Source organism: Bombyx mandarina, chromosome 20 (assembly GCF_030267445.1).
Source record: "Bombyx mandarina strain Sakado chromosome 20, ASM3026744v2".
NCBI lineage: Eukaryota > Metazoa > Arthropoda > Insecta > Lepidoptera > Bombycidae > Bombyx > Bombyx mandarina.
In genome coordinates, this window is record NC_143226.1 from 6,395,283 (window position 1) to 6,422,526 (window position 27,244).

The 27,244-nt window shown below is 39.4% G+C and overlaps 1 protein-coding gene across 4 annotated transcripts; it reads right to left on the reverse strand.

The window, feature by feature from the left end:
- Positions 1-27,210, reverse strand: LOC114248629 (uncharacterized). 4 transcript variants are annotated; one of them, XM_028181936.2, is made up of 16 exons: positions 27,018-27,159; positions 26,291-26,433; positions 17,444-17,564; positions 13,595-13,702; positions 12,888-12,974; positions 12,406-12,572; positions 11,588-11,686; positions 10,910-11,032; positions 9,791-9,956; positions 9,181-9,359; positions 8,556-8,711; positions 6,838-7,017; positions 5,874-5,998; positions 4,727-4,834; positions 3,316-3,412; positions 1-2,532 (listed from the first exon to the last, which is right to left on the reverse strand). In XM_028181936.2, exons 2-16 carry the CDS (start codon positions 26,414-26,416, stop codon positions 2,449-2,451), a joined length of 1,926 nt encoding a protein of 641 aa, XP_028037737.2. In that variant the 5' UTR covers positions 26,417-26,433; positions 27,018-27,159; the 3' UTR covers positions 1-2,448. The 4 variants fall into 4 exon arrangements, with proteins under 4 accessions (XP_028037737.2, XP_028037745.2, XP_028037731.2 ...); XM_028181944.2 differs by lacking the exon at positions 26,291-26,433 and having other exon boundaries at positions 27,018-27,210; XM_028181930.2 differs by lacking the exon at positions 27,018-27,159 and having other exon boundaries at positions 26,291-26,571.
- Positions 27,211-27,244: the final 34 nt, after the last annotated feature.

A 27,244-nucleotide genomic window follows, 5' to 3' on the forward strand; every position in this document is an offset into this window, starting at 1 on the left:
ATATCTTGCGTTCTATGATGGCTACCCACCACGGAGCCATTTAAAGTTTAAATTTTGGAAAAAGTATCATAACAAAAAAACTTCTTCAGCTATTCGTATGGAGTTAAGTTAATTGTTAAGTTTAATTAAAAACATCGAACGGTTGATGCTTATAACCAAATAAAACGGACCTTTAATTACAAAGATAAATGTCGCGTATTAGCGTTATATCTCATAAACTAATGTTATGCCTTTCACTCCTCGATATATTTCGAATGGCAGCTATATGTGGATGACATTATTATATATGCATGGCACTGATGATCCTAATAACAAAAGCGTGAATTATCTGTTAGTGAATCAATATTGACCTTTGACAGTCATAAGTAAAATGTAAGTGTAAAAATTATTGAAAAAAAAAGTAATTTTATTTTTTGGTTTTGGTACTTTATCATTAACTTACAAAACGCACATACGCTGTACTAAAATAACTGCAAGGCACTGAAAATATTGTGGCTTCATTTTTAATTGTCTTTATCCATTTAAAAATAATATTCTCCTATGTGTACGTAAGCTATGATATTAATTAATGTCTATACAATAATTAACAAACAAATATTAATTAAAAAAAGACTATTTAATAGAGTAAACGTGCTTTTGAAGCTAAAAACTTAGACATAAAAATGATATGGTTAGATGAGAATGAGATACGTAATCATAAAACTAAAATAAGCTTTGAAAGCATATACAACAATAAGTTTCTTTGTGATTAATTAAAAAAAAGTTTTATTAATAAAATTATTCTGGTACAGCCCTAATTCAGGGTTGTGTTAGACGTACTAGTGTTTTATTACTAGGCGCACAGTATAAAAGGCACGTAGATTCCTTTGATAGAGATTGGTTGTATCGATATTATACGACCATTTTTAGGGTAGTTGTTACTTAAATAATACGTATGATAATGGCCTAAATGAAAAAAGAGGCAATGGTGCGTCTACCCTACATCAAAACTAATCTAAAGGTAGAGAGTGCACTGAAAATTATTTATTTCAAAATAAATTCGACCGTTACGCCCCCTATAGAGACGGGAGGGTAAATAGCGACGTCAATTTTGAAATGAAGAGTGCGAAGCGCGTGAAGCTATACTGTACGAAGCGAATAGCAATCCAAAGTGAATATTGCGTCACAGTGATCACTAGTGCGTATTAAATACTAGTACGAGTACAAAACGATATTTTGTATCATGATATTTCTATTTTCATTCAGATTAGGTATTGTATCGATTCTATTTTTGTAATAGTAACTCAATATCTCGGGTAGTTAAATATCGATTCAAACATATATTCGAATTATCATATTAAGTATTGTATTCATTCTGTTTTTGTAATAATAACTCAATTTCTCGGGTAGTTAAATATCGATTCAAAGATATATTCGAATAATCATAGTGAGTTTTGTATCGATTCTGTTTTTGTAATAATAACTCAATATCTTGGGTAGTTAAATATCGATTCAAAGATATATTCGAATAATCATAGTGAGTTTTGTATCGATTCTGTTTTTGTAATAATAACTCAATATCTCGGGTAGTTAAATATCGATTCAAAGATATATTCGAATAATCATAGTGAGTTTTGTATCGATTCTGTTTTTGTAATAATAACTCAATATCTCGAGTAGTTAAATATCGATTCAAACATATATTCGAATTATCGATAAGAAAATCGCAAAGAATCGTATTCGAACGTAAAGATTATCTTTTAGGAGTGTAGCTGAGTATTAAAATTGTAATAAAACTATTAAGGGGAAGAAAAGACAATGCTATCCTATTTTCACACGTAAAATGTGAAAGTGATGGAAGATTATTAACACAGATCTCTTTCAATATTGAAATGGGAAGAAATAAGTCATGGTGATGATGACATAATATATAAAAGTATGTTAGTTCAAATTTCAACATCATATTCAAATACATATAACTTCAAGCATATGCAAATAAGCTGACATTGATATTTAGTAAAATCGAACACCCTTTATGCTGAATAAATACAAAAACAGCTAAGCTATTTAAAAACAAGTAGTATTTCAACGAGTATTGCATTTTGTATCTTATTTGTATTTAATTAATATATAACTTCAGATTTCTTATATTTGAGATGTTAACATCAAAGAGAGAGTTTGGTACAGGGTGTGTTATTTTGTAAACACAACCTTGTTATATTTCCGGAAGACAGTTCAGATTTAATACACTATTGACAACAGAGTCTGATTACCTACGAAAGTATATTTATGTACGTAAATATTACAGCAAACGAAACCTCCTTATACAGAGTGTTGCATTTCTTATTAGATGAAATGATAATGAATACTCACGATATCGAGAATCGAGTGAGACGGCAAACCGAGATGTCGAAATTACATGAAATGTCTGTACCAAATGAAACACCCGAATAATGGGTGTGCTAATTCTTAGGGTGAGTTTTCATCCTCCACCTCCCTGATGACGGTATCGGACTCCCAGCGGGCGCGCTCGGCGAGCAAGGCCTGAAGCTTCTGCGGAATAAATGGATATATTTTCTCGACACATATGGTTAGGTTTTTTTTCCTACCTGTGCTGATAGCCTTGGAGGCTATTTCAGCTTCACCCTAACGTTTGTAGGTGAGCTCACGGGGCACAAACCGGAGTGTTGCTAACACTGACCCTAGCAAGAGCAGAATCTACCACCGGATCGGAAACGCGACTCACTGAGAAGATCCGGCGAGAAACTCTGGGCTGTGTCTATGGGTTAATTCACTCGTCGAGCCCTTCGTCGCAAGCGACGGGTTCGACAAGGACGGTGACTGGTGCTTGTGGTGCTTAAAAGCACCGTTAATGGATCAGGAGGATCCGTAACGACGTGCTTTGGGCGACGTCGACAGTTTACCATTCGATGGTTAGAAAAGAACACACGAACAAAGCGTTTAGTAAATAGTAGTAGTTTAGTAAGTAAGATCAGTGGACTTTATTCTTAGAGACAATTGACAAGGAGAAACTGTAACAGCGGCTGGTAAGATTGTCTGAACACCGCCAAGGATAAAAAGAAGCGGTGTATGTACCTTTTTTTTATTGCTTAGATGGGTGGACGAGCTCACAGCCCACCTGGTGTTAAGTGGTTACTGGAGCCCATGGACATCTACAACGTAAACGCACCACCCACCTATTCCAACGGGCTCAACCAATTGCCAAGCCTAGCCCTAGCAAGAGCAGTGTTTCCCTGAATCTATTACCGGATCGGAAACGCGACCCAATGAGAATATCCGGCTACCCTACAGTTTTAATCCATTCACTATACGGACCTCTGGTTTATCTAGGACGACGATTCTATTCTCTATTTTGGGGGCCAGCTCGCAGGATTGCTGCTCGAGGTCGTCCAGGGACGCTCTCCTCGTCAGCCTGAAATCACAACAGGACGAAGCATATTAATGGGTTACGTCCCACGGAGCCGGCGTCCGGGTCGAGACAATGTCTCGTGAAAGACAGGTCTTAATCACCTATGTTATTTGCGAGCAAATTAAAATACTATTACATAATTATTAAGTTTTTATTTCGTTTTATTAAATTTTAGTTTTCTATACTAATATATAAATCTACAGTGGTTTTTACGGATGTTCTGTTATAACTACTGAACCGTGCATCCGATTGGCTTGAAACTTGGTATCCATGTAGAAAATACATGTACTTAATGGATAGGCTAATATTTATATGAGCGTTGGACTCCCTAATAATAATGACAATAAATAATAATGTTAATTTCAAATGACCAGCGAGGGGGCGAGTGCGGCTAGTTTCTAATATGTGTGGATATTAAATATTTTGTTACTTAGTGACAAAAGTATTATTCTGGATATCACATTTCTTAAAATTATGTACTCATTGTTTTTTTACTTTTATAATTTCAAGATGTTGTCAACTATTGCACTGTCGATTGCACCTGTAATTGAGGTGATATCTGTCATGTACTTATTGTCAATTTGTCAATGTTTTGTTTTGATGATAACTTTGCTGGTGCAAGTAAATCAATAAATAAATTAGTTTGTAATGTTCCTATACGAGTGACTACATCTAGTTCTTGTTTGGCTTTGATGTTCATTATTGCTTTGCTTAATTTTTTTATTCTGTAATAATTTAAGTTGTTTATGTACATAGGTTTCATATTTGTTTTTCTATTATTCTATCTAAGCTGTTGCTTTTTATATATTGAAGGATGACTGGTGGCCCGGAGGCCTTTCCAGTTTCACCAGGACAGGTGGGCGAGCAAAGGCTCAGTCAGGAGGGATGGGATTTGTTAACAACTGTCCGAGCGCCTCCGAAGGAGACCTAACAACTCAAAAGCAGCTGCTTCGCGAATGAATGTTTCCGGAGCATTAGTAAAGTCTGCCGCGTTTTATAACTTTAGCTCTGTTGCATTCTCGAAGTTGATACCCCTGGGCTGTTAGACCTCGAAGACACCTGTGGCGGGTAGCCATCCAGATATTTGACAGATGCCTCAATCTCACCAACAACAATTTCAAGATAAGTTTTGACATATAACGATAATATTAGGATCGTCGTAAATGACCATTATTTCATTTCATCCCATATCATATTATCTCATTTTACTTCACTCCATATTATAATTTTTTATAAAAATACGAAATTAAATTAAAATAAGACATGGCTTAAAGGTCTTAGTAACCATTTCAGAAATTCCCTTAAAAAAATAAATACCTGTGATGACCGCTGTGTGGAGTGGGCTCCACGGCTGCTGACGAAGCTCTCCGAAGAGGAGGCGGCCCGTCCAGCTCGTTCACATCGAGCATCTTTACTAAGCTGTGCCTGTGCGGGAATGACAGCTTAGCTAGCACTACTATTACTATGCAGTAGACGGTGAATAAATAGTCTCTGACAAATTAGCACACTTTAATCTTCTTAAATTGTCAAGGAGGCCACAAACACTAGCGTCCCGGGCGCCATTAAGCAGGCCAAATGCAGGCAACATTGGAGGAAGCTAGTGCAAAAACTGGGCCAAGGTGGTCACGATCCTCAGTCATGAGGAAGCGACAAAGAAGAAGAATCTTCTTAAAATATCTATGAGCATCTCCTAATATGACTTTTAAATTGGTCGCATTAAGGTTTATATTAGTATGTTTATTACTTTGCGATCTTAAGAATGAAGACACGGTGATTCCTAAAATAATAACAATAATCCTAATTCGTTTTAGATTTTCAGACAAGAATTCACGTTTTCGAAACAACTTCTATTAACTTTTTTTTTTATTGCCCTTGTAGCCACCTGATGGTGAGTGGTTACGGTCGTTCATGGATTTCAGCGGAGTCAAGCCGCTGCCTACCGTTAAGTACTCTCCACAAGCCTCGTTTGAAGAAGGACATGTCATAGCGCTCGGAAAACAGCGTGGAGGGGAACTAATTCCATAGTTGGATGGTACGTGGCAAAAATTATCTCTGGAAACGCACGCGATGAACGCAGTGGCTCCAGGTAGTATGAATGAACTCTAGTCCGGTACGAGGTGCGATGGTAAAAACGAGATGATGGTATCATCTTAAACAATTCCTCAATTTCAACAAGTATGACGTAAGCATATAATTTACATTTTAAGAGAGATTACTGGATTATTTACTGGTGGTAGGACTTCTTGTGAGTCCGCGCGGGTAGATACCACCACCCTGCCTATTTCTGTCGTGAAGCAGTAATACGTTTCGGTCTGAAGGGTGGGGCAGCCGTTTAACTGTGCTGGTGGCGCATTAACGTTGTAGATGTCTATGGGCTCCAGTAACCACTTAACACCATGTGGGCTGTGACCTCGTCTACCAATCTAGACAATAAAAAAAAATTCGATCGACTTTTATACATTACCTCCGGCTGAGCGTGACCAGCGACTGTCTGTGCTTCGAAGGTTTGGATTTACCGGTGCGCACGTTGATGGCAGCGAAGTGGTTCTGTATCGCCATCCCTATTTCGGGGCACATGTCCTCCGATACCTAGGGCCGGCGATAATTACGAATGATTCATAATAAAATAATCGATTTGTTCTACTCGTATCGAGGGACAATCACGAATGATTCACAATAAAATAATCGATTTGTTCTACTCGTATAGAGGAACAATCACGGATCTTCTCAGTGGGCCGCGTTTCCGATCCGGTGGTAGATTCAGCGAAGTACTGTTATTGCTAGGGCTAGTGTTAGCAAATTCTCTCAGGTTGAGCCCGTGAGCTCACCTACTAGTTCGGTGAATCTAGAATAACCCCTCGAGGTTACTAGAATAGGTAGGAAAAAAAACGGTGCGCGTGCAACTCGGTGCACGTGAATGAAGTGAAACTTCTTTTTCATTGTGTAGTATTATGGTTTTCTTCATTTTTCATCCTTAAATCAGATTTCTCTTGTAAAAAGGAATGCTGTGTATAAGAGATGCGACATCTTCAACATTTATATTATATATATTTTAAGTTATCGAAAGAAAAATAAATGTTATTTTCTAAATACTACATGAAGAAACCATTGCTCGCTACTCGTTGCTAACGCTCCCGCTGGCCTTGTACCAGTTATACTGCGCGCATTCACTCTCGCTCTCTCTTTTAATCCTCCTCCCCAGAAGCGTTGTACGTTTAACGCAACATTGTCGGAAGTCGCATTAGAAGTTTCACTTCAATTTGTATACCAGGATTACAGATACGCTTCGACAGTGCTGTCGTCATTGGAACAGCAGTACTCACTCTCGGTCTCTGTTTCTAGTATGGTAGCGTTAAACGTTTAACGCAACCTTGTTGGAAGTCGCGTTAGAAGTGTCACTTCAAAAAGTAGTGGTGTGTGCAACTCACGAGAAGCTTGCATGAGGGCAGCATGGTGTAGCCGTCGTTGCCGGCGCGCAGGTACTGCTTGACGGCGAGGCGGTACCGCTGGGCGCGCTGCAGGTACTCGTCTCCGACCTTCACCACGTGCTCGGCCACGCGCCGCCCCGGGGGCTGCGACGGGTCGAACGCGAACGAGACACCGGCAACCTGCGCCAACAAAGCAATCGGGTTTTTAATTTTTTTAAATATGTTTTTATTAGTTTGAGTTGATACGGAAGATGACTCTTATGGTGCATTATTTATATACATTAATACGTGAAGCAGAAGACTTTATATCCCTTTTTAAGAAAATTGCGCGGACGGAGGAGTATGAAATTTTCCACACTTATAAGAGAATATAGAGTAGAAGTGCACAATGCAAAGTGCAAAATAATGCATAAAAGACACATTAAATTAATAAAGAAAACATTGCACACACTACCACGTATTTGATATAACACATACATAAAAATATACTCCAACTAAAAAATAGAACATAAATTTTAATAAATTTGAATTAAAAATAGTGTAAGGAAAAATAATATTATTGTAAAAAAAGCGTGAGGTGCTTTTCAGGATATTATCAAAATAACCTTTCTACTCATATCTGTTCATAAAATATTTATAACTACTGATGCCGTGCATCCCACGCTTTTTTATTTTTTAGTTGGTATTTCTATAAAAGCGTACTTTGTTAGTTTTTTTAAACTATTATTTTTTATTGCTTAGATGGGTGGACGAGCTCACGGCCATGGCGTTAAGTGGTTACCGGAGCCCATAGACGTCTACAACGCAAATGCGCCACCCACCTTGAGATATAAGGTCTAAGGTCTCGGTATAGTTACAAAGGCTGCCCCGACCCTTCAAACCGAAACGCATTACTGATTCGCGGCAGAAATACGTAGAGCGGTGGTACCTACCCGCGCGGATTCACAAGAGGTCCTACCACCAGTAAAAGGGTCAACTCCACTTGCTACACCACTAGTGAAACTATACCGCGTAACAGCGGCGGACGAGAGACCTTAGCTGAAGCACAGGCACTAAGATTAGATTTTGATAACGCGACTTCATTCTTTCATCGTGGAAGTCGTTTGTGAATATGGCGTCAAGGACGTATCCAGTTAGGGAAATCGGTACTCGCCCGAGGATCGCCCTAACAATACGAGCGCTTCGTACATATTGAGTCACAGAAACTTCAAGTTAATCATTAATTGTTACACAAGTTAATCTTTATATATTTATGAGGTAGCGATTTTTGTCAAAACGAACAAACAAGTGTTTGCAAGATGCTTTAAAGATTTCTTCGCTACCTCATAGAGCTGCCCTTTATGACAAGAGTTTTTTTAGTATGTCAACAAGAATATTTAATAAACTACCTATAAACATTTTGAGGACAGTAGATTTACAAGATTTGAAGCGAAAATTGCAAGCATTTTTATTAGATAAGGCTTACTATACTATGTCAACGATAACATTAGATAATTTAGATGATAAAGTAGAATAGAGTTAAATAATTATAATTTAAGTTTAATATTTGTATGTAGATTATAATTACAGCTAATATTTGTACGCTTTACTAGCAGGACATAGTGATGCATTTATTAATATTAACCTATTAATCATTGTTAACCTATATGACCACAAATAATAATAAAATAGTTTTTTCGAGTCCTTTAACTAGAAAATCCGGCGTAACTTTTACAAACCTGAGGGAATCTTCCCTCCAGACTCGGATATTTGCTGACAGAGTTCTCCAGGACCTGGAGGATGACGTCACCAGTCGCTTCCACCACCACGAGCGGATCCCGCATCGGTATAATGGTGGACAGGTCGCGTAAAGTGAAGTCGCCAGCTGGATGTACCTGAGATGGGAGGGTGTGGTTACTGTTGGTAGGGCGCATCGGTGGGCTGCGCGGGTAGCTATCATTATCCTGCCTATTTCTGCTGCAAAGCAGTCATACAGTTCCGTCCGAAGTGTTCGAACGTGCGTGCACGCAACTGCGTTTTACTATTGAATTGATACTTAGATCTCATGTCTCAAGGAGGTTCGGTACTCACATAGCATCAGGTGGACCATGAAGTCGTTCACCCATGCAAAAATATTGAAAAGCTTATCGTACTTTACGCTTGCTTGAGATTATTGTCAAAACAGATATAAGCATCTTGCCATTGCGTGTTGTTGCCCGAGTTTATGATGTCTATGGACCACAGGTACATTTTAACGGCAAGCGAGCAGTGAGTTATGACTTCAAAATGAACTATTCTGTTTATTGACGAAGAGCTTTAAGTTGAAGAGGTCGTAGTGAGTCCGGTCTGCACTTGGCTACTGACCTGGTCGGACCGGAAGGTTCCCGAGTTCAGGACGACGAGGTCGGCCCCGGTGGCCGCCAGCAGCACGTCCGTGACCCAGTTGCCGAGGTTGCACTCCATGCGGCGGATGTACGAGAAACGACCTTCCAACGGTACGCTGAACTTGCCCAATACCTCGTCCATTTTACCTTCGATCATCGCTAAAAGAAAAATACTACGAATTAAGTTTTGCTTATACGGCTCAACAAGCTGGCGGTCCATGAGGGAAAGGTACCACCACCCAGCTTGTTTCTGCTGTGAAGCAGTAATGCAGTTCGTTTTTAATAGTGAAGTAGCCGTTATACTATCAAACTAAGACTTAGAACTCATGTTTCAGGGTAGGAGGCGGCATTTAAGATGTAGATGTCCATGGGCTCCGGTAACCTCATGACACTAGGTGGGCCGTGAGCTCGTCCACACATCCATACTCACACACTGGTATATATAAAAATATAGTTTAAACTATATATTTATTGACCTGCTTTAGAAAGTTATAATCTAGAAATTTATCCCCCACCCCACAACTAGGGGAAGGAGAGCTGTGGACATGGTAATGGACCCTAACACATCAGTGCGAAGAGGCCGCCCTTACCTGAGTACTTCTCCACTTTAGCTTTGAGCACCTCGTCTTCGGGATACGAGCTGGTCACCGGGACTTCGGTTATCTCCACTTTGGGCGCTTCGCCCTTGAACGATATGCTGATTTTGGAGAACTGACGGAAGTCCGTGCCGCTTTTCACTATATACGTGTTGTTTATCTGCAATTAAAGTTTTTTGCGGGTAGATCGTCTTGTTAAGCATCCAATTTTGACTTAAAATCAATTTAACCAGTTTGTCATATTATTATGATGAGATGAATTAATAAGCTCCCATCTGTTGCTAAGTTGCCTATAGACAACTTAAATGCTGACGGTCAGTTTGAGATCGAAATCTAAAATATTCATTTTTTAAATAGCTGGCAACAAATCACAGTCATCCGGATCCAATTTAGGATTCCCTGTGTTATGGGTACCAGAGATTGACGAACATACCTATATACGTTTAAATATATACATATATAAATAATAGAAGTGAATGGAAGAACATAGTCCTGACAAAAGTGCTCAGTAAAGGTCACGACCCTCAGAACTGAGGAATACGACGCACGGAGGAGGAGGAGATATAAATAATAATCACCCAGACAGAGAACAAACAAACATACTCATCACACAATGTTTGCCTGATGCGGGAATCGAACCCACGACCCTCGGCACCACAGTCACCATCAGTGCACTATCGAGTCAGTCGAAGTCTCCACGCTATGGTACCACTTCTTCAAGATGAGACAGCACCAGGCAGGCTGGTGGTACCTACCCGTGCCGTTACCACCAGTATTCTAGGTCCTATAAAGCCGTAGACAGCGTTTGGCTGTTTCTAGCGATGTTTTTTTTTAATGATTGAGGGATTACCGGTGGCCCGGAGCACTTTCAAATTTCGCCAGGACAAGTGGGCGAGCAAGGGCTCAGCCAGGAGGGGTGGGATTTGCTAACAGCTGCCCGAGCGCCTCCAAGGAGACCTAACAACTCAAGAGCAACTGCTTCCCGAATTAATCTACTACCGGATCGAAATCGCGACCGGCTGAGAAGGTCCGGCGAGAAACTCAGCGGGCTGATGTTTAGGTTAGAGTCTAGTGATGTCCATGCCTCAAAACCGACGAGTTCAGTGCGCTAACCTCAAGGACCTCGTAGACGTGGTCGTGTCCGCCGAGTATGAGGTCGATGTCCGGACAGCCCTCGGCCAGTTTAATGTCGTTCGGCGTTCTCATGTGTGTCAAAGCTATTACGTACTCACAGCCCTGGAACAAACAATCATTGTACGTTACCTACGCCAATCCACTGAGTTCCTCACCGGATCTCCAAAGCGAATCCGATACGGTGGTAGATTCAGTGAAGCACTGCTCCTCCTGGAGGAGATCTTAGCAAGTCCTCCAAATCTGTTAGATGGGTGGACGAGCTCACAGCCCACCTGGTGTTAAGTGGTTACTGGAGCCCATAGACATCTACGACGTAAATGCGCCACCCACTTGAGATATAAGTTCTGCCACGGCTGCCCCGCCCTTCAAACCGAAACGCACCACTGCTTCACGGCAGAATTAGGCAGGGTGGTGGTACCTACCCGTGCGAACTCACAAGAGGTTCTACCATCAGTAAAAAGAGTTCCGTGAGTCAAGTGAAGCCAGAAGAGCTCCTCCAGGCTATTGGCAAAAGGTGGCCAAAAAAAAACTACACTACAAGATTTCGGTTCTCGCAGACTCAGTCCTATATATTTATATTTTTGTCTCTTTTCACTCATCGAGTCCCTAGCTGTTCTAACTGAATCTACGCTTGTTAAAATAAAAGACAGGAGTTACCTCTTGTTTCAGCTGCGAAGCCAGTTTCGATCCAGCCTGGAGGAAGTCTATGAAAGTCACCTCTTCAGGGTTGATGGTGGCCAGGGTTTCGAGCCATTCCTGTGGAAGACACAATGCTCACAAACATACATTCACCGTTTAGCTTCTGTTTATACAAGGTAGCGCTCTGTAGCAAATTTCAATTTTATTTTATAGCTGTATAGGCAGATGATCACACGGCCCTCCTGATGGTGAGTGGTTACCATCGCTCATAGACGTCAGCAATGCCAAGGGCAGAGCCAAGCCGCTGCGCACCGTTAGTCGAATCTCGAATTTATAGAGTAACAATAAAGTTTAGTTTGTAGTAGCATTGTGGTCAATATTTTTTTAATAATGCAAGCAATGTATTACAAATATTTAGATGACACGCGGGGTCAATGACCTACATGAGAAGTTAAGATTCCGGATTTAAGTTTTTTTTTTATGTCGGTAAGCACACTTTTTTTTTTATTGCCCTTGTAGGCAGACGAGCATACGGCCCACCTGATGGTGAGTGGTTACCGTCGCCCATGGACTTCAGCAATGCCAGGGGCAGAGCCAAGCCGCTGCCTACACCCGAGATGATATTTAGTGGGTATGAGCCCACAGATATCACAGCCTATAAGTCGTCACCCATCTTGATCATAAGAGCGAATTCTCAAATCATTATTATTACTTTCAATTTCAATTATTTAGAGCAATATATCTGTGACATACCGTATGGTCAATGGAACTCTAAAAAGTGAACGGGTCATCATAGGTTGGTCCAACTGTGGCAACTACCCTCAAAGAACGTTTACCTGTTCCACGAGACCTATGAGGCCGATCTTGTGTCCGTTAGCGATGTAAGGGTGCGTTATTCGTCCATCACCGAGAGGTCTACCAGTCTCGTTGTCAATCACGTTGGACATTAACCATGGGAACTTGCATTGGGCTACTAAGCCGGACAGGACTTCTAGACCGAAATCTGGCAACACAAATGGTTTAAATCAGTATTTTAAACTTGACTAATAGACAGTGGTAGTTTAGTGGCGCTTTAACTTTGATATGTTCATGATTTTGACTCGAGAACTCGTTCTAACCAATTTCCGTTAATATTTAGCACTACACTTTCTTGCTCGTTTGGTCTTCCTCTGGATCTCCGACTGGTGGAGAGTGGCAGTTCCCTATGTAGTCGATCGCGTCCACTTCCTACTCCTGTGGGTTGTGCTCCATCAGATATCTCATAATACAAACACTAGGCTTCATAGCAACTGGTTGCGTCTGCTGTAAAATGACTTACCGAAGTCATGGTTCCCGAACACGGCACATTGCGTTCCTATTTCGTTCAACACAGGAACCATTTGTTCCCCTTTCGTGAACGTGCTCACTGTGGATGAAAACGTCCATCAACATAACGCTCGCTCGAAATAATTGGTATTCATTTACCACCATTATTACTTTTTGTCTTGATTCACAAATTAAGTATAATCAAACTGTAAAATAAAGTGATTTGGAAGCCTAAATAGGCGGGATATAAATAGAAACCAAACAGGGTCTTTATAGCCATGTGTCTTTACAAAACACACCTATGCATTTATTCCCTTTGAAATATGGACTGGATATAATTATGGCAGTATCAAAAAATATGAGTGCGAAAACTCTTGAGCCTATAGCTGCCTCAACCTGACTGTTGCATATTAACAGATAATGCAAGGTCATCTATGTATAACAATATTCTATAGAAATTTCGTATTCCCCTGTTTCAAATCTGAAACTAATTTTATTGTAATTTTTAAATAAGAAAGCATATGGCTATAATGTGGCTTTAAAGGATTGACAATTATTTTAATAATGAATTTTAAACCGATTTTTTATATTTATATCTATGTAGATCGTATGGTATGTACATATTTGCTCCAGTATCCATATCCAAATAAATAGGAGCATACGTTCCTTTCAATGCAAATCCAGTTTTTACTTAAACAAAATATTTTTGAATACACTTACACATGCTGGGCGAGAAAACATCCCCACTGAATAACACCAGAGGATTCAAATGCTGCAACGCTTTGACAGCCGTACTGAATCTCAGTGCACCCCCCACTGGTTCCGTGGCTGGAATGAAGCGATTAATATTTGTTTCACAGCTGTCTTAGTCAGATCCGGGGTCGTAGAAGCGTCGAGAATGGTAAAACGAGTCAACGAACACTAGATGGAACAATGGAAGTTACTTAACAAAACACAAAAGGGATTCGCTTCATAAATTAAGCGTTATAAAAAAAAACATACGCTCTGAATTCAGAAACTCCTCGTTGAAGTCGGTTTAAAATAACAAGGATAATTTTTGAACAATGTATTCAATTTATACTGAAGTAGTCCTTAATATATTTGAGCTTTTCCCTGTACAAAGCCTTTTTGTTAGATGTATATCAGTTGTTTTTTGTTTGATTATCAAGATTTATGCAATTCTTGTGCGTGCCTTTGGACACGTGCAGGGAAAAGCCTGTGCAGCGCCTGTGTGCAGTCACCTTAGCACCCTCTAGTAAGAGTACGATCAAAATGCAATAGGTACAAATGTAACGGGCGTATTGAAAGTGCCTAGGCTGGCGCTCCCTAAAGCCGCCACGACCACACCCTGCACCATAGATAAAGCCACTTCTACCTACAGTGTTAAGGTCACAACTGCTTTCTCCGTTTAACAGATGTGTCAGTTCTGTATCTATGTGGCAAGATTCGTTGTCCCTTTTTGACAATCTCACAGTTCGCCATATGGTGCCTATATCATGCCTATTCTCTGGAGACGTAGCCGTATACAGCATATTTCTAGAGACGATTTTCGCTACGTATCATCCGGATCTAGAATAAGTACCTTTCAGCGGTGTTGCTACCACGCTATGTCCTTCTATAGGGTACTTAAAAGTCCTTATTGGTTATACAGCAGCTCATCTGTTTATGTCTGTTGTGTGATTGATGTGTGAGCGGCTGTGGTTCTTTGGTTACTAAAGTCTGGACTGGACTAAGCTACCTTTGATGATAATACAAGAATTTTGAATCTTAACAGCGGTAGGCAGCGGCTTGGCCCCGCCCCTGGCATGCTCAAGGCCATGGGCGACGGTAACCACTCACCACCAGGTGTGCCGTATGCTCGTCTACCTACAACGGCAATAATAAAAAATAACTCGCGTTTCAACAAAAAAAAAGTCAACTGGCCCAAAAAAACACATGAGTTGCCTAGTTATTGTACACGTCGCTAATTACATATTCACTACGACAGCTACGTCTAATTAAGGAATGTCAATTACCTTGACGTAACGCGTTTAACCAGAATATATACCTTTTTACATACAAACATATACGAGTATGTAATCAAAACTACTCTGCCTAAAACTAAAAACTGCCGTGAAGCAGTAATGCTTTGAATGACGGGGAAGTTGGTTTACTTTAAAACTGCGACTTCACTTAAGATTTATGGTCTATTTCGGTCTCGACTGGAATAATAGCTTCTAGCCGTGGCTTTTCTAGAATTGGTCATTCCCGACATAAATCTGTAGCGCTTTTTAAGACATTTATAAGAGTAATCTTAGAATTCAAGTTCCGGACAACTATATTGTGACCGTTATTGAAAGACTCCTATAGGAATTTTTACATTTTTACACTTAATGGCCGTCTGGTGTAGTGGTAAGTGACATGGTCACTACACAAGGGGGTCGCGGGTTCGAATCCCACAAGGAGAGATATTTGTATGATAAATATAAATGTCTTTTCCAGGGTTAAGGATGTATCTTAAATATATGTATGTGTATAATAAAAATCTTACATTTATTTCCGTTATCTGGTACCTGTAACACAAGTTCTTTACGAACTTACCACGGGACCAGTTAACGTGGCGTGATTGTTAGTAAATATTTATTTATTATTTATTTATATTACGGTTTAATATCACGTTTGAATATTGGGGACATGAGCATATAAGAACATTATTGAAATGTCTATAAATAACACCTCAGTCGGTATTTGAAACGTATGAAAAGTAAAAAGCGCAAAATTGGACCGTAAAAGTACTTCAAATTAGGTCTACTTTTCTCGTAGACCGAATAAAATATACAAAAATTAAATTTATTTCTTACATACTCATTTTGTTTAATAAAGACAAATTAATTCACATCCCCCTTGGCTTGGATTTCGCAGCCAGTTTTGAGACATAAAATTAAGAGTCCCAATTAAATTAGTTCTGTTGTCCTCCTGAACGTAAGTTAATATGGCTTTGTGGAATCGATAGGCACGATTGTGGTCCCGTCTATGCCGGATCGCAAGCGAACTATCTTACCAGCTGGAGATTCCCCTAATGAACTTCATTATCATCAAATTGAACCACAGCGTCAGTTTAGGGCGTTTTTGAAAATCTTTTCAGATAAATCAAATAAGTTTAAAATAATTTTTTTCAAATAAGTTTACTGGCGGTAGGACATCTTGTGAGTCCGCGTGGGTAGGTACCACCGCCCTGCCTATTTCGGCCGTGAAGCAGTAATGCGTTTCGGTTTGAAGGGCGGGGCAGCCTTTGTAACTATACTGAGATCTTAGAACTTATATCTCAAGGTGGGTGGCGCATTTACGTTGTAGATGTCCATGGGCTCCAGTAACCACTTAGCACCATGTGGGCTGTGAGCTCGCCCACCTATGAAAGCAATAAATAAATAAAAAATTAATAAATCTATCTTTAAATTAAATAAATCTTACGAGCAATACAAATAATTTGTAATCACGCAACGCTTCGGAGCTGGATCTGTTCTAACAACAGAACATGTCAATACTTGTTTATTTTTTTATTTCCTCAATAGGCAAACTAGTTTCCATCGCCCACATAGGTAACGCGAGGACAGAGCTGCGCCAATGTCTACCGTAACTCTCATAAGCCTTTTTGGAACATTCTATGTGATGAATACGAAGCCATATCAGTGTGCTTAGTGCGAGTTCATTAACTTCTCGATCGCGTAAAAGTTAACTCAGATTTGTATGGAGTTGGAACAGAGCCACTAGCGGCAAACGTAGGGAGACTGTTGCAACTCCATACAAATCTGAGTTAACTTTTACGCGGTCGAGAAGTTAAAAAACTCGCACTAAGCACACTGATGTGAGTTCGTAGTAACTGGCGAAATAGATCATTTACTAGACGCATGTGTTTACAGCGAAATCTGGTCAATTCCACTCCCGTACTGAGGTTTGTAAAGGAGATGCAGTTATTGGCTTGTGCAAATGAGGAATCATGATTTTTTTTTCTTTTTTTATTGCCTTTGTAGGCAGACGAGTATACGGTATATAAAAACGAGTATATAAAAATAAAAAACGGCCCACCTAATGGTGAGTGGTTACTGTCCCCCATGGACTTCAGCAATGCCAGGGGCAGAGCCAAGCCACTGCCTACCGCTTAATACTCTCCACAAGCCTCGTTTGAAGAAGGACATGTCGTAGAGCTCGGGAAACACCGTAGAGGGGAGCTCATTCCATAGCCCGATGGTGCGTGACAAAAAAGACCTCTGGAAACGCACTGTCGATGAACGCAGCGGTTCCAGATAATATGGATGAACTCTGCTCCTATGGCGGGAGGTGCGATGATAAAAAGGAGATGAAGGGATCATTTCAAACAATTCCTCAGAGCAATCCCCATGGAACATTCGGTACAAAATACAGAGGGAACCGAAGTCCCTCTGCAGACCCAGATGTTCCAAACGAAGTTTTCTCAGTTGTTCGTTATATAAAATCCGACACCTGGGTCTAAAATCGAACGTCATCTACCGGGATATCAGTTTCCCATATCAACATACGCATTATTTATTGTGCGTTAATAAAAATACTTACTCGTCGTCGGTTCAATGTTGTAAACATCGTTGAAGTGTATGATGATGACCTCATCGCCCATCCCTCGGCCCGCGAGCTGGTTCACTGCACGCCTTCCGACTTGACGCACTTCGAGTGAAGCCTGAAAATTTACTTAATATGTTACCTTAACGTATTTGGAATGGATGATAGACAGCTTTAGCTTCTAGCTTTGGAAGCTATTCGTTTGCCGTTGAGCGTGCATAGTGTGCAACTTATCGTAGATATGCTTTGCCGGGGACCCCTCAAAGCTTTCATTGTATCACAAAGATCATGCATTTTATGCTAAAGATTGTCTACATGTAGTGGCTTGAAGGACTTGGGCGTCGTCTGGGAGCAGCCCATAGACATGCTATACATATACTTGACTTCTTAAGAGTGTATTAATGAAACTTTTAGGATTAATTGTGGTAACATTACGACAATTGGGGGTCGTGTGCACTTTTGATGACAGTAAAATAGCGTGGTAGCGAATTTAGCTGATACAGAACCTGGAATGTGAGTGACGGAACTCCTCGTAAAAACAATCGAGTTTGAGGTCATTAGACTTGCTAATCGAGTAGCATTCGCAAAGTGAGCTTTTGAATAATAATAATTTCACTCGCCGCCTTCCATGGGCTTCTATGTCAATGACAGAAACATGCCATTACCGATCACGGAAGAATCGTTTATAAGTTTTCAGACGAAACAACCACGGACTTTAAGCTTGAGTTTTAATAAAACGTAGTAAACGCACATCACTTATCTGCTTTTGTAAAGCTAATATAGACATCCTTCTAGCGTACAGCATACCTCTCTACGAGTTTTGAGCGTATGATGCGACAATCATATAACCACAAGGTCTGACGGTCGGTCCCCCGACTCGGAACGAAGGTCACGCCAATTTATCTCTTGCTTGCAGGGGGGCCACGTGTAGCTATTTTAAATCCAATTTACATACAATTAAAGTTTGTTTTGTTGTGACCCAAAAACGTGCACTAAGTAAAAAACTAGCTACCAATGTGCTTGCTTTACATCTATAGTGGACATATCCTCATGGGATTTCATAAAAAAAAATTTTATTTTTTTTATTGCCCTTGTAGGCAGACGAGCACACGGCCCACCTGATGGTGAGTGGTTACCGTCGCCCATGGACTTCAGCAATGCCAGGGGCAGAGACAAGCCGCTGCCTACCGAGCCAAGCCGCTGCCTACCTAACCTTTCACTAATTTCTAATTTAAAAAGATCTATGGGTTTACTAATTTATTGTTAAAAATAGATGCGATCGCGACTCTATTGACTTTGTCCAGTGCTTCATTGTATTTCTGGGTGTGTATCGTTTTAAAGAATTGGTACAATCATACGTGCATGTGCCGATCTTCTTCGGCCGAATCACGGCCACGTTAGTTTCAAATCATCAAGATCACGCAAAGCACGCAAGTCTTAGTGTACTATACTGTTCACAATCTGTGTCTGTGGCAAAGTATAAAATACGGCGTTGGGTAGCGCTTCAAAATACTGTAAGATACCTTTGTAAGTGGCTACAAATTTGCTGAGCACCTAAGCTGAGCAATTGCTGTTAAGTTGTTTTTGTGATCAATTTAAGAGTTAGCTTTGCTAAACTGGTTATTTTTCTTTCCAAATATGGTCAGATGTTGTGAGTGAGCGTCAAATGGTTGCTGGAGCTCATAGGCATGAGATTTATTTCATTGCGATGCTAGACAGAACGAGCACACCGCTGTTCTGATGGTGAATGTTTACGGTTCCTCGTAAACTTCAGCAATGCCAGGGGCACAGCCAATCTCTTAGCTACAGATTTCAAGACGCTAACGCTTATCGTAAGTACCTTAAAGTCGGTATCTTGACAGCAATTAAGGAACAAAAGTACCACTCTTTAAATTGGAACGCTTAGCTTAAGACAGAAATAGCGAAATTCCCGGCATACCATATGACCAGTTTCCAGATTAAGGTTGTCCTCATTCACGCTGTTCCTATTATTAGCCAAGAATAATTTTAATACCTATAGTTGGGCTTGTCGACGAGCGAACAACTCCAGCTCAGAATTACGTTATTAACAGTGTTAATTGTCAAAGTGGAGTGGAGACTTCGTACTGGACGTCGTAACGCGGGCAGATAGCGAACGAGGTGGACCGATGACCTGGTCAAAGTAGTTGGTAGGGATTAGATGAGAAAGGCAAGAGACCGAAGAGAATGGTGTGCATTCGAGGAGACCTACACTCAGCATTGGGTGGACACGCGTTGAAAAAGAAGAAGTTTCAATTTTGAGTACATTCTTAAGAACTGTAAGCCCAAATGCGTTGTCATAGGACGTTGGACCACGAGCGCGTTGCATGGTTGTATAGTTCTGCGGCTTCAAACATAGATTCTGATATAGATTCTGTTTTATTTGAAACAAATGAAATAACCTCTAAAAATAACAGGTCATCGTACTTGCGGAAAAGTATAGTCTGCCAAGTATTTCAGACGTTTTTTTTTCTGTATTTCGATTTATACATTTCGTTTTTTTCACGCTTCAGTTATCACAGCGTACCACGAATTGTGTTTATATAATATATTCGTCGAATAACTGTTTACGTAGATTCAATGAGATTTTTTTTTTATTTTTTATTGCTGATGGGTGGACGAGCTCACAGCCCACCTGGTGTTAAGTGGTTACTGGAGCCCATAGATATCCACAACGTAAATGCGCCACCCACCTTGAGATATAAGTTCTAAGGTCTCAAGTAAGTTACAACGGCTGCCCCGCCCTTCAAACCGAAACGCATTACTGCTTCACGGCAGAAATAGACAGGGTGGTGGTATCCACCCGCGCGGACTCACAACAGGTCCTACCACCAGTAATGGGTTTCTTGCAAAAGTATTCGCACATACGGTGCGATAACGTCACTTATGCAAATTATGTAATTTTTCAGGAGAAAGATATAATTCTTATATAGTTCTGCTAGGCTATAGAAATAAAATGATAATATTTAAACCACAACTTAAAACTTCATAAGTAAAAGCAAACATCTCTATCGTCTCACTAATAGGTAACTATTAAAAAATGTATTTTCTCATACTCGGTTCAGTATTACAAAAATTGCATAAGTAACTTTATAGCACCGTGTGTGCGGTATATTGTGCATATTTTGTGGGTTTAAGACTGGCCATAGGACGAATTGTATGAGTCTGCACAGCTCGGTATCAAGATTCTTCCTATTTCTTTTTTAAAGAATGGAAACACCCATTAATTGTAGAGGTATAATTGTTTAAATGTTGAATCAAGTATATTAGAAATTTCGACTCCCTAATATCTCTAAAATTAGAATGTACGATTGGCCTAAACTATAGATATAGCTAAATGGCGTATTGTTACTATAGTAGAATTATTTTGTCCGTGCAGTTTGGGTCATAAAAAATCGGAGCGGTGAAGCGAGTATTTCGCTCTCTCTTCCGCTCACGAGCCTTATGGACGGGCATAGGGATGCGCATTATTGTTGTCGATAAGCGTTATCGATAGTGTATTTAGTTTTGTAATTTTGTGGGTTAGTGATAAAAATGAAAGAAAGAATCACTAATCGAACACTTACACGACATATCGCCGCAGCAAGTTAACGAGAACGGCAGAAATTAACACTTTGTATATTTTCGGGATTTATTCTTATTTCAGTGAAAAATTTTAACATATTATTGATACAACACGTGCAAATATTATTTTGAATAAATTCTGCCGTTTTGATACAAAACAAAGGAGCAGCCATTGTGTCACTAAAGAAATTCAGAGAACGAATGCATAAAAACACATTACTCTTCGACATAATGTACTATAATTTGCAGGTAAGTACAAATGACTCTTAACATAACAATGTCTCACCACCCTTCGTATACCACCCCGCCGCCGTGTACTTGCCTTCGATGACACATTTGTCGTTATCGATAATGGCGTTGCGCCCGCGCAACATGTTCACCGCCCTAGGCGGGCTATATTTTATGACCCAAACTGCACGGACAAAATAATTCTACTATAGTATACAATATATTTTCTGTTAGAATTTTTAAAGTATCGTTATCCTAGTAAATATTCGGTAACACATTGCATACATGGCGTTGCGAGGGACATAGCCAGGCTTCGAACCGCTCTTTTCGATATCGAGTCGAGGGAACCCGCTCCTCCCCACGACCTCTCACAGCTGGAGTCCCGCAAGGCTCTGTCCTCTCACCCCTCCTATTTAGCTTATTCGTCAACGATATTCCCCGGTCGCCGCCGACCCATTTAGCTTTATTCGCCGACGACACGACTGTTTACTATTCTAGTAGAAATAAGTCCCTAATCGCGAAGAAGCTTCAGAGCGCAGCCCTAGCCCTAGGACAGTGGTTCCGAAAATGGCGCATAGACATCAACCCAGCGAAAAGTACTGCGGTGCTATTTCAGAGGGGAAGCTCCACACGGATTTCCTCCCGGATTAGGAGGAGGAATCTCACACCCCCGATTACTCTCTTTAGACAACCCATACCCTGGGCCAGGAAGGTCAAGTACCTGGGCGTTACCCTGGATGCATCGATGACATTCCGCCCGCATATAAAATCAGTCCGTGACCGTGCCGCGTTTATTCTCGGTAGACTCTACCCCATGATCTGTAAGCGGAGTAAAATGTCCCTTCGGAACAAGGTGACACTTTACAAAACTTGCATAAGGCCCCTCATGACTTACGCGAGTGTGGTGTTCGCTCACGCGGCCCGCACACACATAGACACCCTCCAATCCCTACAATCCCGCTTTTGCAGGTTAGCTGTCGGGGCTCCGTGGTTCGTGAGGAACGTTGACCTACACGACGACCTGGGCCTCGAATCAATTCGGAAATACATGAAGTCAGCGTCGGAACGATACTTCGATAAGGCTATGCGTCATGATAATCGCCTTATCGTTGCCGCCGCTGACTACTCCCCAAATCCTGATCATGCAGGAGCCAGTCACCGTCGACGCCCTAGAGACGTCCTTACGGATCCATCAGATCCAATAACCTTTGCATTAGATGCCTTCAGCTCTAATACTAGGGGCAGGCTTAGGGACCCCGGTAACCGTACTCGTCGAACTCGACAAAGAGGTCGACGTGCAACCTAACCCATGCATCAGCCCGCTGAGTTTCTCGCCGAATCTTCTCAGCGGGTCGCGATTCCGATCCGGTAGTAGATTCATTCGCGAAACTATTGCTCTTGAGTTGTTAGGTCTCCTTCGGAGGCGCTCGGGCAGTTGTTAGAAAATCCCACCCCTCTTGGCTGAGCCTTTGCTCGCCCACCTGTCCTGGTGAAACTGGAAAGGCCTTCGGGCCACCAGTAAAGTTTCAATCATAAAAAAAAAAAAAAAAAAACATAGCCAGGCCATTGTTAAAGACCTCTCTCAAGACCCAAACTACCAGTCTCTTTGTAGATCGATTGGTACCCGACTTTACGAACCTGCAAACACACTGCTGTATTTATTCTAGTAGGTATACACAGTACCTAGCAGGAATTTAATTTAATTTGATCTGCTCCATACAAAAAAATCACAAAACACATTTTTCTGCCCAAATTATAAATCTTTGTAATTTTTGCCCAAAACAATAATTATTATGATTAACGAGCTCTATGTATCCACATATAGAAAAATGTTAAAATACAAAGTTGGTCCATAAGTCACTAAAATCATAGTTTCGTCCCACTGTGCGTCGTCCAGGTCATGTCATTCATTATGATAAAAAGTATTATTTGTGTTAACACAGATTACAAATCACCCTTCAACAAAAAAAAAATCGTATTTAAGATATTCGTATGATATCTATATAAATTTCGGTGTTCGAATCTCAGGCGGGTACCAATTTTTCTAATGAAATACGTACTCAACAAATGTTCACGATTGACTTCCAAGGTGAAGGAATAACATCGTGTAATAAAAATGAAACCCGCAAAATTATAATTTGCGTAATTACTGGTGGTAGGAGCTCTTGTGAGTCCGCGCGGGTGGGTACCACCACCCTGCCTATTTCTGCCGTGAAGCAGTAATGCGTTTCGGTTTGAAGGGTGGGGCAGCCGTTGTAACTATACTTGAGACCTTAGAACTTATATCTCAAGGTGGGTAGCGCATTTACGTTGTGGATGTCTATGGGCTCCAGTAACCACTTAACACCAGGTGGCCTGTGAGCTCGCCCACTCCCTAGCAATAAAAAAAAAAAAAACTCAAACATCGGCAACAGTAGAAACATAGACGGCTAATTCAACATTTTTTCTTAATTTTTTACTAATTTAAGACTAACTTGTTAACATTCCCACAGTGAATGGAGTTCTTATAGAAACGTTATTTTTATATTATAAGAGTTATGACCTTGTTGGAGTATGCTCGCTAAAAAACTTCCCTGATGCCTACTGTTTGTTGACCTGTTCATGTTTTCTGTAGTTACATACGAATAAAGTCTTGGGGAGCTTTAAGGATATAATGACGATGACATAGTCAAACTACTTGTGCATGTGCAATGATAAAACAATGTGTATAGTAGAATGTCATGCATTATTCAACAGTAACAATAATGTGAAAATTTATAGCTTTTAATGATATATTTTATAGCTTTTTTAATAATTTAGTATTTTAGATGCCCTTTGTAAGAAATCTTTTTTTTTTCTATTCTGATAGCCTTGAGAAGCTATATCAGCGTTATCATAGTGTGTAGGTGAGCTCTTGGGGCTCAAACCTTGCTAACACTGGGTGAGAACGGTGACCGGGAGGAATTAATGAGCACTCACGATCCACCACTTATTAGATGGTTACCATCGCTCATAGAGTACAAAGCATGAATGCTGTCTGCGGAGTTGGAAATGCAAAGTAGAACTCACAATGGCTGATAATAACACCAGTTACTTTGTTCACAAAAAAATATTTTCTACAAAGTTTACTAATGATTTTATTGATACTTGCATACGCATGGACAGAAATGGTGACCATGGAATACTAAAAAGTACAGAATACAATTCCAAACAAAATTAACACGACCATGTTTACACATATGGAGAAAAACTTGTCATGTCTAAATCAGTGTATATGTTACCGGAAATGTATGTAATCCGTCATTGTATACAATTCCTAGGAAATTCAAATTCAAATTCAAATTCAAAATCATTTATTTCAACTTGGATGTCATCAAAAACACACTTGTTGAATGTCAAAATGTAAAAGAAAATGTTAACTCTACCACCGGTTCCAAAAAAAGCCACAGTCCTGAGAAGAACCGGCGAAACAAACTCAGCGGGCTTTTTTTTTTTTTTTTGTATTTTCTCAACTATTTTCTTTTTTTTTAAACAAGAAAACATATTTACAGTATACAAAAAAACAAGTCAAAAAAATACAATTCAAATAAATAATAATAATAATGAAAAATGAAAAGGCCAGGAGCGAACGCCTCATTCCCACGTAGTGCCATCTAGTAAAAAATCCTTAACTTTATAATATGCCTTGTTGCACAAACGTTCCTTGACAGTTTTCTTAAATCTATGAACAGGTAGTAGTTGAACGTTTTGTGGGATCTTGTTGAAAAGCTGTACACCCAGCCCCCTGAAAGAGTTGCTTATTTTCTTAATTCGAGCCGCCGGCAACGCAAGCCTATGTTTGTTCCTAGTGTTCACATTATGCAAATCGCAGACTCTGGGGAATTCTACAATGTTTTTACGCACGTACAATAAATTTTCAAATTTTCAAATGCAAATTGCAATCTTGCAATCCACTGGAACCGGCCAGGGATTTAAGAAGTGCCTTTGCAAGAAAAACTGTGCTACATCAAGATGTCTGTGTTTTAAAAATAAAGTACTATGTACTTCCAAATGCCATTCGAGCTTACCCTGCAAAAATAAATAGCTATATGGACTGACAAAGTAATATAATATAAAGATTTACTTTTATACTTTGACATTTATAATTACTTAATTACCAGACTGATTACTTGCCAAATGAAAATTTGATTTTATAAGAATAAATATAAGTTGATTTTGTGATACGTTAAAAGTTAATAGATAGTTAATTTTAGAAGTTTTAATTAGTAAGATAATATGAATATATTATTATTATTTTACGGTATGACAAAAAAATATAATTAACAATGTGTTTTATTACAGAAAGCATTTACTTTATACATTTCCTAATACGATATTGGAATTATATACAATTCCGAGGAAATTTATACATTTCCTAGGATATCTATACATTAAATAGTTTTTCAAACAATATTTTATACATTTCCTAAATAGTATCGGAATTGTACACATTTCCTAGGATTTGTATACAATTCCTTGATTTCATACATTTCCGGTAACATATATACAATAAATCAGATAATTAAATTATGTGCTACTAAGTAATATACTGACACAGTAAGCTTCAATGAAACAATATTTGTGGTTCTTTAAAAATATATTCATAAATTATCTACAACATCAATCTAAGAATCTGTTTCTGTATTGAGAATCGATATTTAAAATTATATGACCTAACCACTTAGCTCAGAGAAGTTGTGCGGGTGCCACAGATAAGGTTAGATATGAGGTCTATGTGCCTTAGCAGTAGTAGTAGATTGAATTGAGTAATGCAGAATTTAAAAATAATTAACTTAAATATTTTTTAAATTCATAAATACTGCTTTGTTATTTACTATTTTATGTTTAATTTAAGTGCTGGGTTTTGTTTATTTATGATTAATTCTCAAAGTTATAGTTGTAATGTATTGATTGATGATTCTCAATAAAGAAACAACATCAAGAATAAACCAAGCCATTCCCAACATAATAGCCAAGACTAAACAACAATTATAGAGTTTTAAATCAAAACTGTGCCTGTTTTAGCCATCCCACTACTGATCGGACACCATCTGTAACTTCGCCTGGTACGTCGATGCTGGTTGACTCAATCAGAGAGCCCCAGCGAGAACGCAGTGCTGCTTGAGCGGCAAATTGTGCCATCGGTCTGGTAGACCGAGCTAAAAACATGGTTAAGTCAACAGTGTCACATCACTTTTCTTGGCATATTTTTCTTTAGCTTCACTTTTTCACTTTTTTAGTGTTTTATACATTGATATAATTTTAAATAGCATAAAGTATCACTTTGTTTAAAAACTTTCATGTTGATTTTTAAATGAAAATTATAAAAATCCAATTAAAATAAACATCCAATGTTCTTGTATATTAGATATTTTTTTCCTATCTATGTTACGAAACATGGCACAGAAGTCAAGGTTTCAGACCCCAAAATAAAATTGTTATTTCTTTACAGCAATAATCAATGTACACATCACATTAAAAAACAAATACACTCCAAAAACTCTGCAGACAAATTTTTTGCAAGTATTTAGCATATGATATGTTAATGAATTGTAGGTAGGTCAAGGCATAAATCTTATGTGAAAACTGATTCCGCGTTTTGCTATAGATTTGACAGCTTGTAGCAACGAATCTTGGTTTATTGCTTGTTTGAAGACGCAAACGAGAAAATATCTTTTTACTCATTTACTCAAACAAACGCAACGTGAAAGACTTACATTTCAAAAACGCACTGAAAACTTACCTAATAATTTTTTGAAGTATTTAAAATGAGTAGCACTGTTTTTTTCACCGGAAATTAGTTTCAAGATACCCTAGATTTTTAATTAAATTTGTAGGATGTTTCGGCTCGTGTTTTTAATTTATAATTTATCGCAACATCAAAGAAGTTTCGTGGTGAAGGAAATTCTGAGTGTATTGTAATTTGAAACTTGAATGAATCGAATTGTCATTAATCTGTAACTTTTTGAA